At 40.6% G+C, this 17,026-nt stretch overlaps 1 protein-coding gene across 2 annotated transcripts; it reads left to right on the top strand.

Moving 5' to 3' along the window:
- The first annotated feature begins 889 nt into the window (after positions 1-889).
- LOC122612683 (capon-like protein) lies at positions 890-16,987 on the top strand. Of its 2 annotated transcripts, none has more exons than XM_043786452.1 (4): positions 890-1,482; positions 14,847-16,035; positions 16,102-16,274; positions 16,334-16,987. In XM_043786452.1, the coding sequence occupies exons 1-4, from the start codon at positions 1,273-1,275 to the stop codon at positions 16,448-16,450; spliced, it is 1,689 nt and encodes a 562-aa protein (XP_043642387.1). In that variant the 5' UTR covers positions 890-1,272; the 3' UTR covers positions 16,451-16,987. The 2 variants fall into 2 exon arrangements, with proteins under 2 accessions (XP_043642387.1, XP_043642388.1); XM_043786453.1 differs by lacking the exon at positions 890-1,482 and adding an exon at positions 14,380-14,623.
- The last annotated feature ends 39 nt before the right edge of the window (positions 16,988-17,026 follow it).

The following is a 17,026-nucleotide window of genomic DNA, read 5'->3' as shown; positions in this document are numbered from 1 at the left end:
GACCCAGGTGACAGGTCTCCTCAGAGTGTGGTGTATGTAGATCCCCCAGGTGAGCGAATTTTCCCGGAGTTAGTGATCTGCCCATTCTGCGAGAATAAAAATGTACATCTTGTTTATACATAGGTTCATAATTAGCAATAAGTTAGAATAAATTTGTTGTGAGGCTGAGAGTAGTTCTATAGATTAAAAAGTTTGGCGTCAAATCTGAGAAATATTTAATATTTAATCAAAATGAATTTTAATAATTAATATATTTCCAATTCGTAAATGAGATGTTGGTGTGGAATACATATAAAAATAATTTATAATCATGGTTGGAGTCATTTTTTTTCAAACTTTTTAAGAAATGCGTAGACTTGCAATTTTGACTTCCGAATTAAGTTAATTCCCTCTGGATATTAAAAACAGGTGGAATCAATATACAAATACATATCCCTTAAGTATAATACATTTCGACACATGTATAACTTATTTGACATGGTTCAAGTCCAGGCTGTTCAAAATGACTTTTAACGATTGTATAAAACCGTATGGCAACTCTCAACATGTATGTATATTTCGGTTAGTTTATGTTTACCCCAAGGAAAAACTAATTTTAGTCAATTGAACCTTTTTCATAAGGCCTGTCCATAGTAAATGAACTTTAGTATTTATAAAAATGACTAGAATATAACGTTTAATATCGAACGCTTTAGTAATATATAATAAAAAAAAATAAAATATTTTTCTCTGTTAACCACATTCTGTTAACATAGTAACTTACAGAGTTGCCAGATCACCTCTATCTGGTGTGACCACGAACTGTATCTGCCAAGATTTTTTAGGGAATTGCCTATATGTTGGGGTATTTTTACCACGGTCCCACTGCAGCGCGATAACCGATTGCTTCAGGCAATCAACCTCCTGATATCGGAGACAGTCGACAAAAAAATTGAACGGTTGTGGGTGTATGCTATGTTCGATTGTTTTCGGTCACCAGAAGAAAACTCGTAAAATCTCGGAATACCCGCAAATGCTCTTCGACTTCTGACTCGAGGGGTTTTTAAATTGCACTCGAAGTATCGAACAACATTGCGCGGGAAAGTGATTTAAAGGACTCGTTATTGTTTTTGTTATTATTATCAAGCGCTGTGAAGATATAAATAAGGAAGAGGAAGAAGGACATCGAAGTGTTTTGCTAGTGAAGTGAGAAGAAATATAGAAAGATAGAAAGAGAGAGAAGGAGAGCAAAGCATCAATTACCGTTATCAGCTTACCGGCAATAACAAAACCATGTTGATCTCGTGCAAATGCTCGAATTTTGTTGCTTCGACTTCGAAATTGCAGCGCAGCAACAGTAGCAGCGGCACAGGGGGCCGCGTGGGCGGTGCAGAGGTCGCCAACGGCGATGTACCCACCGCGATCCTCCTGTCGCAGGTGTTCCAGCAGAAGTATCCACTGGACTTCGTCTTCTACGGCCATATCATGGAGTTCTTCAAACACGTAAGTCTCACTGTACTATAGCCGCTATATAGTTCGTCAACCGATTATCGCTAGCAATGTGCTAGAGCAGGATGGAACATGTATTGATTGGGGGGTAGGCAAAGGCAACAACGGCGCAGCATAAAAAGCAACAACAATGGGCTAAAGGCCTATGCTGGGACACTAGTGCGCGCTCTCTCGCTCTCTTTGCGGGCACACAGTAGAGATACGTTTATAAGGAGCAGAGGGGAATAGATTTCCAAATTTCCTCAAGTACAATACATTCATAATCCGTTGATACATTGTTGTTACCAAAAAATGTAAACACAAAAGAAAACATACAACAAAAGTGTAGCATACGAAAATGAAAATATAACTTAAAAGTAACTTTTATGCGCTAAAGATGCTTATTACTTGTATAGAGCTAGCTAAACTTAAAAGTACACTTTATTTAGTTGCATTAACCAAGGTGTAATTCTTAAGCGAAATTCACTGTATTTGCGCTGTTGCGTTGTGCGAGTGTGTGAGTGTTTTTATTATCGTTCTTTATGTTGTGTGCCGGCCTATGGCTTTTGCTTTTGCTTTTTGCCGTTTCTGCCTGTGCCGCCTATTCTCACACACACAAAACAAACATAGGCCCATACATATGTACATATGTAGGCCTGGAATCGGGAATAGGAATGGGAATGCGAATGGAATGGAAGGGGGATGGTCTAAGGAGGGATGTAGGGAATATAGAAGGGCAAGAAGAAATAGGGTCATCCATTCGCTCATGGGAAACTCGTGAGGAATCTTCACATTTTCTGGTTTATTTTCGGCCTGCCCAAGTGCAACTCGCATCTTTCTTCCGCTGCTTTGAGTTTCTCTCCCCCCTCTCCCGCACTCCCCTCCCTTTCCGCACCTGTTTATCATTCGCTCCTCCTTTTCAAGCAGGAGCACCCTGTTCTTGTTCGGTATTCTCTTTGCCAACCTGATCGCCGGTATTTTTAGTTTCCTGCGTCAGCTTCTGTTTCACTCGCCTTATTTTTCCCGTTTTTATTCGCCTTTTTTATGATTTATTCGCTCTGGCTTTTCATTTGTCACACCCTCAGCAAGTAATTTGCATAATTACGTTTAGTAAATTTTCAGTTCGGTTTCGCTTTCCCAAAAACGTCACAAAGTTGCAAAGGGGTTGGCATTCAGGGGTTAAGCAGAGTCGAATATACCTGTTCTGGAATTCGGAAGTTGTGTGTTAATGGTTAATAATATCCCTAATTTATTTCCTTCTTGTAAAAGTATTTAAGGGTGTCGCTCACAAAATATAGGATTATAACGGTGCACCTGGAGTTATTTATTTGTATACCAATTATTAAATTATGAAAAAGAACAGGTAGAATTTACAATCATACATATACATATGTATGCATCCACTTCTTCACCGATATTCCCATTAGTCACTACCTAAATACACACATTGATGTTGTTTTTCATTTTTTCCTTCATTACTTAGTTGAAAGATAAATAAAGAAGTGGTAAATTCCCAATTTATCAACTATTTTCAAAGTATAAAACGAATAAAAACTAATTTGCTTTGTTGATAAATCATTAATAATGTTTTCGGTAAAGCGATAGTTAGGTTTCATTATAGCCCTTCCTTTTAAAATGTTTAGATGATAATAAATTAATTAAATATATTATTTAACTACGAACACAAAGCCTATAAACAAACTTCACGGAAATATCCGGATTTTTATTTGCAGTATCTATCTCGGCATTTAAAATTTCCATTAGGAATTATGAATTTATTTAAGTTCATAATCGGAATGGTTAATATATCTATATTGAAATTATGTGCATAAATTCGGATCATAAGTGTATTTATTGAGAAGGTAAACTGGTTTCTTGAGTAGTTGACATTTGCAAGCAAATAATACTTTGGTGGGCCCCCGCTGTATAAGAAGTGCTCCCCTCACTTCTTCTGTCTGTAATTGTTGTTATTATTAAGTTGTGCCGAATTTTTCCATTTTCGTTTCTGGTGCTACCTCATCCATTTAACAAAATAAAAACAACTGAATATCTGCGTCATCGCCGCTTGTCTTGTTCCCACTTTTCAAGGTTAAATCTCCCTATCCCCTTTTCTTTCTCTCTGTCTCCGTTTTATCCCCTCCATCGGTCGCTGTACTCGTCACATTTTGACAGCCACTGGAGTTGCTGGTCGGAGGTTTGACAGCAAGTGGGTGGACAGGGCCTCAGGAGGATCATCATGCCACCATTGTACTGGCTTAGCTTTCACAGATCATGTTCCCAACTCAACTCAATATGAGTAAATATACTTCATTTTTAATATATGTATATAGTATATATAGCTTATTAATATTTGAAAAAATCGGTTATCGCGGTGCTTGCACAAAAGCACCTTCACCGCACGTTTGTAACTCGAGTGCTGTATTTATTGTAATGCAAAATTGAATTGTCCAATACGGCAACGTCTTGTTAGTTTTTGTTTTTGCGGTTCGCAGATCGTCGACCATAGCTACTATTGTTGCTTTTGTTGCTCGGTGTGCTGTGTGTTGTGTTGCACCCACTTCAAAAGCGGTGAGGCGTGCTACAACAACAGCAACGCGAACAAATAGACCAAAAGTGTTATTTTGAATAATTCAAAGCTCACAATAAAAATAAAAACGAAATGAAAACAAAGCAAACCAAATTGTGCAACTACATCGAAACTCAGATACGCTATCTTCTCAAATCGCCCCACTTTTGAAATACTTCTTCTGCATTTGTCAAAGTGCAATGACTGTAGACATTAAAAATAGCATATTAATAGAGGCTTTTTTAGTCTAAAATATTAGTGATCATTTATGTTAAGATAATACAAATATTAAACTTTGTAAATCCTCACTAGGTTTCTGAACAGGCAAACATATAACTTTAGGCTATTTAAAATCAAGATAATCAGCTGATGAGTTAGTTTCGATATCATCGATCAGGGTATAACTGTTATTCCAATACACATCACATCATATATATGTATATGTTCATATGTATGCCACAAGTATGAGTCTGTATGTATAAATCAGTATGCAGGCTCGTGTGTTTATATGTATACACTTCTATGTAGAGCCAAAACGGAACGCTTTTAGAATAAATTACGAAACCAGCGACAAAACACAAGCAAGAAGTAAAAAGCACAAAGAGCGGTCGAGAGGGTTGTGGGAGCGTGGCGGGGGGGTGCGGGGCGAGGGACAAAGACGAAGGCAGAGGAAGAACAACAACGGTCGAGCCGAAATACAAAACAAAAAACTTGTTTATAATTCTTTCCCCCATCTCTTGCCAGTATATTTTTTTTCGAGTGTGTGTTGGATAAACAAGTTTTCGAGATTTCCAAATGCGGCCGGCCGGGCACTGGACCGCCGTAAAGTCGACGGAGTAGTCCGGGCAGCGGAAGAAAGGGGGGGCTCCAAAAGGCCACTGGGCGCCCAAAGAGGGGGAGTGGCTCCAAGAGCCGTTCACTCGAAGAAATTCCAAACGATATCAGTAGTTCCAACTGCTTGCTAACTAATAAAGTGTTAATCTTTTGGGGATTCGATTTTCTGCCCTTTTGGGACTTTTCGATCAAAACAACTTTATATCAATAGTTAAAAAAAATTCCAACTGATTAACACTTGACGTGTAATATCTAATACCCTGTAAACTCGCACCCTTCTTGATTAAGTTATCACAGTGAATTGGTCACAATTTTGTAGTCTCAGTAGTTTCTTGCCATGGCTAATATAAATTTCAATGTTATTCTGTTTTGCCATGTGTAGGCGCAGAAAAGGCAGCCATAAAAACCATATATTGAAAGCCGGGTAGGGGGTCACTAAGGCATAAATGTGCGGACCGCTGGCGAATGGCTTTTTGGGGCCCACTTGATGGGCAAGTTGACAGTCGGAGCACCACAGTTTTGAGCCCCGCAACTGAGCCCCCATCCCCCATTCCCCATCACCCGTCCCTACCCATAAAAGCTCTCCACTGCGTAGGCCCCGAAATGTTTAAATTATGAATTTATGCATAAAATTTGTTGAAATGCCGGACGACATATGGGCAAGATGTGTGATGGGCCATTACAAGGCTATGCTTGAATTTAGTCAACTCGAACTTCCTAATGACTTGTGTAACACAAGTGAAATTGACTGACAATAGTGCTCGCTAACGATAACTCGAAACGCATATAAATTGACATCTGTTCGTAATTATGATTTTTTTTAAAACACTCAATTATGCTTTATGATTTTGCCATGAATAATATTGTCATTGTACAATCGTCTACAAAGCGAATTAACTGTATGTACATCATATTATTTATTATAGTTATTAAGGGAAGTTGTAATAGACGAGAGATTTAAAGTTTATGGAAAAACAGTAAACTAAAACATCCTTGTAAACCGAAAGTACCATTATTGCACATTATTTTGGATAGTTCAGTGTGGATAGATTCAAACTAAGTTATTTACTATATGAATTTATGTATCTTGCAGTTTGTTTGCCATCGCCTCTTAATCCAGCAGTAATAGTAGCTCTGATTGTGAGCACGCTCCTTATCAATTTTGATTGTCCAGCGCCCACACACACACTCTCACAAACTCGCACACTCGCAAACTCACACCTACCTAGACGTCTTTTCTAGGTTATCAAACGGTAAAAACGCGGCGACACAAATACAGATACTCCCTGCCACTTTTCCATATAGTATATACTATAGAGTATAGTATATATAAAACGATTGCTGCCAGTCGCGCTGTCGTCAATCGATGTCTGCCTCCAGTTTTGCCTTTGGAAGTCGCTTATTTATGATTAGAGCCTTTAATCAGTTGGACTCGCTTTCCACCGCCCTTTTTCACCTGTGGAAATTGGTTAATTGAAAATGAAAACAAAACGATCTCTGAATGGGGCGAGAAACAAGATTGATGAATAAAGCTAAAACAAGAGACAACAACTGCATTCATATGCTAATGCCCATGTTTATTTTTAGCCATGTAAATCGCGTTATGAAACCGAAAACCCTTTTCCAATCCACCGATTCCACAAAACAAATATCAACAAAGCAAATCCCAAGCACGAGTTATCAATCAGTTTAAGTTATATTTCCCTCATATGGGGAGGAGAATATAAGGCGCGCCTGCAGTACTCTAAAAATAGCCATTATCAAATGTAAAGTCTGTGAATCGAGGCGGTTTGCATGGGTTTGTGTAACAATAATAGTAAGTGGAATGATAAGTGCGCCCGAGTTGGCAACGAGAAATCACTATTACTTTATCGAAAATCAGGCGAGTAGGGCTTAATTGTTGTCTGGGCCAAGAAAAGCGTAAAAAACAAATAAACAGTGGTGATGAAATGTGTCTAAGAAATGAATAATAACGCAGACCTGAATGTATTATATTTGTTTGTTAAAAAATAAATTTCTTATCAAAACGGTGGGCTATATTATCACCTTCTGAGATGGCCCTTTATAAAAAATGGGGCACTTATCATCTGAAATAAAAAGTTAAAATTAGAGCGAAATTGTTGAAGTTGTGTTCTATACTTTTCACTCAGTTGTAGTTGAATGTATATTAATATGCCAAGTTGAATTATCTCCTTTAGATTGTCTGCTAATTGGGATTTGATCCACTTACTGACCCTTTAAAAAGCAGCATATCATCCCGAGCAGGAAATTGCCATTGTGATATGGCAAGGTCAGTGTTTCAGAGTCCCATAAGAATACGCTGGTCAATCAGAGTTAACCACCCCTTTGACCCCCCGTGAATATATGGAAAAATACATATATGACCAGCTGCTGGCAGCGCGCGTGTCGGTTAATTGAAAACCAATGTTAATCTTCAACAAATATAACCTTGAAGCCTGCCGCAGTCGAGTGCCGTACTCTGTAATAAAGCCCACACTTCAGCCGCTCCACCGAGCTGACCAATCTTTGGGCCAATCTAATGAGCCTGGCCCTTGCTCGTAAACTCTTAACCTTTTCCACGGGCCTTGTACATACATATATAGATACATATGTAGGTACATAGGTACTGAGTGCCATACAAATGCACACAGCTCGACGCTCTCGTGTAAACAGAACTATAAATTCTTGAATTGAGAAATCGCCAGCCGGCTAAAAATAAAAAAAAATAAAATAAAGCGAAAACACCTCTTCTTGGCTAGCGGGCAATTTTCAAAATATCTAAACTAGAATAATTTATTTTGCGTGTGCAAGAGGGATGAAGAGTGCCAAAAGGGGTGCGATTTTGGGTTGGGGGGGTTGATTCTCTGATTTAATTTTTCTTTCCTTCTTTTTTTTTTGGTCGATCACGTTTAGCATGCGTGTTTTTTTCGGGTGAGGGGTTAATTTCTTCGCTTCCCCCCAATTATGATGGCTTGGTATAAATATTTGCTCTGAGGCACAGCCCAAAGCAGCCAAAAAATAGAAATAATAGTAGTGGCCAGGCGAGAAATAAATAAATAATGAAAACTGTGTCAAATGTGCGGCCACAAAGATTTGTTTACCTCGGATAAACACAAAACAAGGGGTCCAAATTTGATACGCAAATACGAGTGGAAAATACAACAAATACACGACGAAAAAATAGTTTTCGATATTTAAGGAACAGCGCAGAAGAAGAGTTGAGAGATCGAAATCAGAAATCTTGTTTTCAATTTATACAAATGAATACTAGTATCGAAAAGATAGTACTTTTTATTTTCCATCATCAACCTCTTGTATTCATTGAGTTCTTGAAATCTATTAAATATTATTTTTTCTTAGTGTTGATACTCTTATCAATATTTGGTTGTCTTGTAATTTTTACGTCTATAAAGCTATAAAAGCTATAATTAGACCGCTTGCACAAATAATCAGGTCTTATCACAACTCTACAATTCGGTAGCTCCGAAAATAGACCCAGGTCGCGTTTTGGGATTGCTAGAGATGATCTCATTATTCTAGTAGGAGAGTACATACATATGTACATATATACACATGGCCGTATATTTATATTGTTATTTAAATGGGCGGTGTGAGTGTGTATAAAGCTAAAGTAAAGCTAGAGTAAACTAACAATTAACAGCAGACGTTGGGCCGGCCCGAGAATGCCGCCATCTTTGCTGTTTGCTTATTAAATTTGAGTTGTAGCCGGCTGTGCGGTGCGCTGGGCAAACAAAATCCACGGCAACGCAAATTTGTTTGTCAAAGTTTTTAGATAACACTGGCACACCTACCTACCCATAGTCCCCCCAATCCCCATCCAATCTTCACCGCTTCACCCCTTTTCCCCCTTACCTCTTTTACCCCTTGCTCGCTCCGTTCGAAGTCTGTTTAGCACTGCCGATGGTCAACATTGTTGCGCTTAATTTACTGTTACACACTGAGCGAAGTTAATGAGTTCATTCAATGTCTGATGCCTAAAAAATTCGTAACAATTAATTACAGAGTAACTAATCATCAATGACTAAAAAGGTGCATACTATTTTAAAATTAGTTGAATTTTAAATTTTCCCTGATTTGATAAAAAAAGCGAATTTTTTTAAATACTCACATAGGCATACTGTGTTTGGGGTAATTATATAGAATGTTTACTTGATAAGTTGCTTAAAGGAATTGTTAAATTGTGTTATTTCATCTTAACAAGTTTAGAATCAGTTTTGCGCCTTAGCAGAAGCTATGGTGAGTAATTATATAGGTACACTTATTTTCAGGTGTAGGCAATCGAGCTTCGACTCATTTCAGCACATTTATTTACTTCCAAAAAAACGTTTAATCTGCCGGCGGGGAGCACACGTGTGCACGTTTCCCTAGCCTTTTCCCAGTTCCTCGTTCTAATCCCGATCGGAATATATATCTTTTGGGAGCAGGGGTCGAGGGGGAGGGAAAGGGGGCGGGTGGCACTCCGGCTGGCGAGACTATATGCGATGTTTCGGGACTGGGGCCTTATCAGATTTTGTTTTCAAACGACATTGAATGATACGCTTTTTTTTACTGTTTTTCCTTTTTTGTTTTTTCGTAGATAAGGCAACATTTTATTAGGGAAGTGCGAATGAGGGAGGTGGACGGTGGGAGGGGGCTGGAGCTGGGAAAACAATAAGCTTAAATTGGTTTAGAAAGTTGAACATGACAGCAATTAATTTTGTAATACGTGTACGATCTGTAGTAAAAGCTTGGCAGATAATTAATTGTACTAAGGCTTACAAAACCACGTGTGCCAGTTAAAATTAATCAACAACCATATGAATACTACTCGAAAGATGGACATAATTTTGAAGTCTTCAAAATATAATTTTTATAGCGAAAGTGCCCTTTATGTAAATCTTTATTCAGCTTGAATTGCGTTGATACGACTCAGAAACGAACCCATTTTAATGAAATATGTTTATGGGCATGGGCCCTTTTAAATTGTGAAAACAATTAATCCCAATCAAGAAACAAACCCAAAGCCCTAAATATTGGGCCCATTAGATGGCCGAAAGAAACGAGTTTCGACCAACAAGTGACCCAAAGACACTTTGATGATGGGGGCTTAAAACGGACTTGGGCCACCGAGTGACTCACATTGGCGGCCCTTGCTGGAACCCAAGAAACCAGAAACAAGAAACAAAAAAAGCAGAAACGAGAAACGGAGGAGCACAACAAAAGCCCTAAATGGGCTGGCCAAATCAAATCGTAAGCCCGCCGATTGGTAGTGGAAATTTTTCGAAAACCGACTGGTGGTGTGCTGGTGGAGCGCGGCCATACAAATTGGCATCGCAATCCGCAGAGCGAAAACGCCCAGCACGCGCGTGTGTCCCCAGCTGTCTAAAGTTGTTTATGATAATGGCCAACGACGACGACGACGTCGACGTATCTGAGCGAAATGTGTGTTTGCTTTTTTCGACACCAAATAAAAGAGGCAAAACTAAAACTGAAAAAATACAAAAATGAAAAAATTGAAAAAATGAAAAGGAAAAGATCCAAAGAGGAAGAGGGTATTATATTGTATTGTATTATTCGTGAGCAGCGAGGCGAACCAAGTCGCACCCCAAAGCGAACCCCTCCTCGCAAAATCCCCCCCATCCATTTCGAGGGGGATCCAAATCCAAATCTATAAAAGATTATTTTCGTAGTTTCTTTTGCCAGTTGATTTGTTTACAACTTATTTTGTTTTTGGCTCAGTTTCGGTTTCTGCCGATGAAACGCAACAAGGCGAGTTATCTCAAAGCTATTAAAAAATAAAAGTAAAATCCAATGAAAATAGAATTAGAAGTGGAAAACAAAACAAAGGAAAATGCGTCAATCGGCCGCCGGACGATTGTTATTTTCTTTTCTTTCTATCTTTTTTTATTTTTGGGCGAAAGGTGTGCCAGCCACGGATGATTGACGACCTGATTGATTGGTAATTAACGAAGGTGCCAGCACTTGCAACAGGTTAATGCCCCCTCCCTCATTTTCACCCACCCTCTGCCTTTTAAGTGTGATATCAAACTAATTCGAGATAAGGTGATAAGCAAATGATTATCTCACACGAGAAGAACATAATAATTTAAAGGGTTTAAGGCACAAATTGTTTGTTCATCATATCTTTATGTGCGTGCCAACTTTATCTGGGCCGTTAAAAGAAAAGATATTACATTTTATGTGTCACAAACAGCACATTTCTCCCTTTGGACACAGCTTAATGTGTTTGTTTTTCACCAAGTCAATAGCAAGGCGAATTGATATGCAACCAAATATGCAAGTGGAAAATGATAGGGTTAGTCGAGTCGACGACGACCACGAGAAAGGTTGACGGACAGACAGACAGACAGACAGACCCTAGGCAGAACCATTAGGCACATCAAGTGTCGCGCCACAGGCCTAATTAATGCCGGGCAATCAATTAAACTGCACAGCCGCCTCGCGCAACAACAAATTAATTATGCAGCAATGTGCAAAATGCGAGAAATTATTACACACATTCTGCTCTAAAGTTGTTTGTTTTATGGGAATCGTTCTGGTTGCATAAGCAGAGGCGGGAATATGCAGTATTTCCAGACACCACTCCGCTGATATGAATTTCAATTGCCCCAGTCGTTTATACAGAAAAATCCAAATAAAACAGATACTGGCCATATACAGGCAGTTGAAGTGCGCAAGGGTTTCGATGATAGCAAACAGCTTAAAAAGCCGTCACTTGATAGCTCCGTAATAATGCACTTGTATTTCCCGTCCGACATTGCCGGAACATAACTCTCAAGTTATAGTCGACTTTACGGCCATATTATGCGTTTATATATAATTATATACACATATATGTGTTGGAGAAGGTAAAGTTCAGTTCAGGTTGTTTTCACACCACGCCAAAGTTATATACGCTTTTAAAGAAAATTAGTAAATCTAATCTAATTAATAGCTACAGCTTCTCAGCTTCATTCAAGTATCAATTTATTAATACAGCATGTTTATATTTGCAATAAACTATTTGGAATTTATCTCTGTCGCTTAGGATTTTCAAGAGATATCCACTCTGCATATTAAGTGATCCACGGACTGCCGCTGACAGTTGGACAACGTTTTCGACAGTTGGCACCAATGCAATTGATTCCGTCTAGATTGCATACATTACCTAAATGTCGCGATTCAATTAAATCGGTTTATACTGATTTCCGATATGCGAAGAGCGTGCGGCTGGGTTACGTGCTCCTTGGCGCGTTTCCTCTGGCGATTTTGCATCTCTTTCGGCCAGCCGATTGCCATCTCTTTCAGAAGCTCAGAAGCTCATCCAGAAAGAACACGCCATGTTTTATTTATTAGTATTTACTTCGCTACTTTTTTTTTTCTTTCGGTTAGAAGACGCGATTACAATTAATCAAATGCCGGGCTGGCCATAAAGCAAATGGTCATACGTCAAAGTCGAACGTAAACGGTTATTTAATTAGCTAACAGCCACTGGTTCCGGCCACTAGGTGGCGCCACAGCATAATTAGCAGGACAGCGCAGACATTTCATTTCAATTAAGCAAGAGTCGATCTTTCGAGCAGGCAGTTAGGTTAATTAAGCAATCCAATGAAGTGACGCCGACGACGACGACGATGAGAACTACTATTGCCTTCAATTGTTGTCATTGCAGTCTGAAAGTCACTGAGAAAAGTCATTGACATTTGGCAGAGAGGCGCAATCGCATGCAAAATGTTTGGCAAGAAAAGGGTAAACCGAATGGGAGGGCAAGGCAATTCAGCTATCCAGGATGGCTATGATGACAGTTTGTCTTAGATCTTAACTGATATAACCGGCCGTTTGGGTCCCGTCAAACGAGTCGACAAAAACACCCACCTTTAGCTCAGTCAGCTGTGCCATAAGACCATAAACAACGCTAAAAAATCCAGAATGAATGATAGATGGCGATCAGAAATGATCGATTTATTAGTTACCCTAGATTCGGATGGCGAGAAACTTTCCATTCAAATACTTATCTTTCTTTGAAGGAGTGGTTAATAAGATCAAGATATTTTTGGTTAGTCAATTTGGAAATGTGCTCTAATCTTAATTACGCGTTCGCAGCAGATCAAATCATAAATCTAAAATTAAAAGCCATTGCGGTGTTCATACTCCTTCAAGAAGTACCACTTATCTTATCTAATCCCCAATCGAACAAAATCTTAACGACTCATTCCGCCAAAATCCCCAACTTACAGGGTATCAGCGAAGCAAATTAGCAGCAAGTACAACAAGTCAGTCGGGTCTTGCGGTTACGAAAACAGCCATAAAACTGCAATTTTAAGCCGAGCAAATAGGCTTGAGCCCATAAATATGTTTATGCGTTTGCCAGCAATAATATACTCGTACAATATCAGCCGAGTGCCAAAACACTTGACAACAATGCATTTGCTGTGTCACATTTTAGTGCCTTTTCTGTTTCATTCATATAATTATTGCCGCCGACTGACTGGGTCTGATTAGATATTACCGCACTCGGTGTAAACAAGTTTGGAATTTGCATTGAAAACAATATTTTTTGAGTGGGTGTGACCGCAACTTGTTATTGTCCGAAATGGATGCGAAAACAAATTTCCAAATAAAGACGTACGAATGCAGCTGCAATTTTAAAATGCCGGAAATTGAAATGCCAGCTGTATATATAATAATATCAGCCTTTTCGCTTTAGTTCAAGAACATAGTTGCATACAGATTTGAAACTTAATTCAATGTGCGGCCATGATTGTCCCTTAAATGCAATAATTACCGAAGAGCTGACCCCAACACTGATTAGGTGTATTATTACTAGGACAAAGCAGTAAAATGATATGTGATTAGGTCCGAGATGATCTTTTATTTTCGCCCACCTGACAAAAGTGATGATGGTTATATGGAAAACGATGCTATGCGATTCAGAAGCGCTTAGCTGACGGGGGCAACGTTGTCATTTGATTTCTGTTGACGTTTGCACTTCGTACGTTAATTCAATTTAATTCGGTGTATCTACGTGTGCGAATGGTTGTTTGTGCACTTGTGTCCAGTGTCCCACCCGCTCCTCCGCACGCCCTGGCTTCCTCGTTGTCCAAGTTATATGAATATTACTTGATTGTGTTGGACGCAAGTGTCAAATTTAGCCAAGCACGTCTATAAAAAGTGTTTTTCTCTCCTGTGTCAGTCGGCAAACACGTGCTACGATTCCAAACATGCCGGAATTATTTTGCATAAGTGGTGGAATTTAACTATATAAATAAGAGGGGCATTGTGAAGGTGGATATTTAAGTTTGGTTGTCGGAGCAGAGACACTTGTATGTTTCTATTTTGTCATTCGAAAGCCAGACTGCTTCAATCGATTCTGCGATATCATGAACTGGTTTACCCATCACGTCTTCTGTTTGTCACCGTGACAACCAGAATAATTCAAGTTGTCTGATGCTATTTGGTACCCCAACATCAACATCATTTTGCCATTGCACTAATTGTTTGTTGTTTTCGTGTTCATCAGCGGTTTCTTGTTTGCCGATAAGTCTTCCCACAATCGGGTGCCGCACTCGAAATGAACATAATTGACAAATTTGCACTTGAACTACTGTGCGGCGGGGTTGTTGACTGGGTAAACATCGAAGAAAGGCTTTTCTGTCGTGATCAGAAGTGCAGATAATAATGGGGCAAATTGGTAATCCCTCTTTATCAGACATTGACCAGACTGTGTGGAAAGTCTTATCAACTTGTTGACTAAAGGTAATCCAATTTAATATGAGTGCGAGGGTTGCACCCAGGGATCGCTTGAAACCCCAAATCAATACCCACTTATTGTGGTTAATAAAAAATAGGAATAGGAATTTATATATTTATGAATCAAAACGATTCACAAGTTCATATTGCTTTCCTGTTTGTTTCTAGAAATGAGTCATTAAATATTTTCTGAACTATCATTAATATTCAATTTTTCTTGCCGTTTCAGGCCTATGGTCCCATTCCAGACCTCACCGTGGCTGTGATTAACCAGCGGGAGCTCTTGTATGGTCTCACCCTGGAAGCTGCTGGCCAGAGTTGGCAGCTGAGCCTGTGCATCAACTGCAAGGAGGTGCTGTGCGCCAAGCGATTGACGGCGGGCGCAGGAGCCACGCCCACTCTCTACCTCATCAACTGCACGCTGCTGACCAGCAGCGAAGAGCTGGCGCAAAGGAAGTCCAACAAAGCCTTCTCGGAGACCTTCGAGCTGCTGATCATGGATCACACAGGTAGTGACTCTGGTTCGACTCGACCCACCAATGGATTATCCAACTCCGCCTCGAGTCTGAGCATCGGCTCCCTGTCTGCGAATCCCACGGATGCCAGGGTGCAGAGATTGAGAATGATACAAGCGCACCAGCAGGCGCGATTGCAGGAAGAGATTGTGGAGACAAACGAGAGGATCGAGCGGTATACGCGCACTCAGTTCCAGTTGCTAAACAGTTTCCGGGAGAAATCGGATCAGGACTGCGCGTTGCTTTTCAAAGTTATACGTGCGTTGCCCGAGCAGGCCTCGGAGCTCCTCGATCGTGCCATGCTCCCCGCCCTTGATGTGGCGGCCAATCAGCCGCAGAGTGCCACTGCCCGGCGCAGGAACACCATCAGCAGCCGGCGGGAGTTGAATGGTGGACCCACCACACCCACTACTACGCTGACACATCCACCCAACTTCCTAACGCTGAACCAGCAGCCGCAGCAACAGTTGCAGGCGCAACAACAGCAGCAACAGTTGCATTCGCAGCAGCAACAGCAACAGCAAGCCCCGCAGAGTGTCTCGATGGCCAGGAAGATGTCGCACTTTGACACACCGCCCGCCACCCCAGAAGCCACGCCCATGAGCGTGGGCAACAGTCCCACCTTCCGGCAGCAGTCGGCAGCCGGCGGTGCTGGTGGTCTTCCCACCCAGACGTTGACCACAAATGGTGTGGGTCAGTCCAGTGCTACCGAAGATGCGGATGACTGCCTGTTCGATCTGGAGGATGTGGATGCTCCCGTGCCGGTTCAGTCTGTGCCAGTGCCTAGCTACCCGCGCAGCCTGATCTATCAGCAGCAGCATCACCACAATCCGTTCCAGCAGCTGAGCCAACAAAATGGCCTACGAAGCGTCCTAGATGACGAAACTGCGGATGAAGCTGAAGGTGCGTACTAGAAAATTGTACCTCACATCGATTTTGTTTTTACCAAAAGATCTCTTCAACTCACAGATGCTTTGGACCCGGATAGCTCCATTTCCATACCAGTGCGCGGTGGAGGGCGTCCCAGCCATGCGCAGTTGATGAACTTTGCCCGGAGTCTGCCCATCGAGATAGCCAACACCACGCTGGCTGAGAGAGCTGCTGTGGCCAACAACAATAATTTCGGACAGGGCTGCGAGGAGGTGAGATCACCATTTAATACCATAAAACATATGAAACTAATGGCCAATCTCTTCCTCAGGGAATGGACAACATCGACATAGCTGCCAGCATCCAAGCGCTGACCAGAAGTGTCCATGGCGAGGCTGTTTTTGGGGACTTGCCACGCCCCCGCCTGCGATCTCAGATCGAGGGCTAGCTAAGCTGGCAGGGATTTTGGAGTCACCACTACGTACACATAAATATATCAGCTCGTAATCCGCATAATTTGTTTGCCTGTCGCCTAGCCGCCTTAAAAATTGTTTTCGCTATCTGAACTAAATTAGTTGCTCAACGAAACAAGGACACACGAAGCGCCTTCCACAGACACCCACAAATACCCACATGTCCTTCATATAACACATGAAACCACATACGCACCACCTACAAACTACCAAGTACCAATTAAGCAGACAGTTTGCAATTTCTTTAATTATATATCGCCTATAAGTTTTCTTTCATTTTTTCGGATGATCTTCGATTGGAAATGTGTATTTTCTTCGTTCGACGAGTGTACGCCTGTTATTGGCTGTTGCACATTGAGTTAACTAACTGATACTGATACTGATGATGTTGTTAGTTTATACAATGAATAATCTAGTATACATATACATTATATATATTATAAAATACATAAAGAATGCCATCAGCTCCAGCTGATACACAGGCAAGGCGCATCACAAAAGCGTCCAACTTATGTCTTCAATTGTTTGATTTTGGTAATGGTTTCCTTGAA

This window comes from Drosophila teissieri, chromosome 2R (genome assembly GCF_016746235.2).
Source record: "Drosophila teissieri strain GT53w chromosome 2R, Prin_Dtei_1.1, whole genome shotgun sequence".
NCBI lineage: Eukaryota > Metazoa > Arthropoda > Insecta > Diptera > Drosophilidae > Drosophila > Drosophila teissieri.
This window is presented reverse-complemented; position numbering and strand designations above follow the sequence as displayed.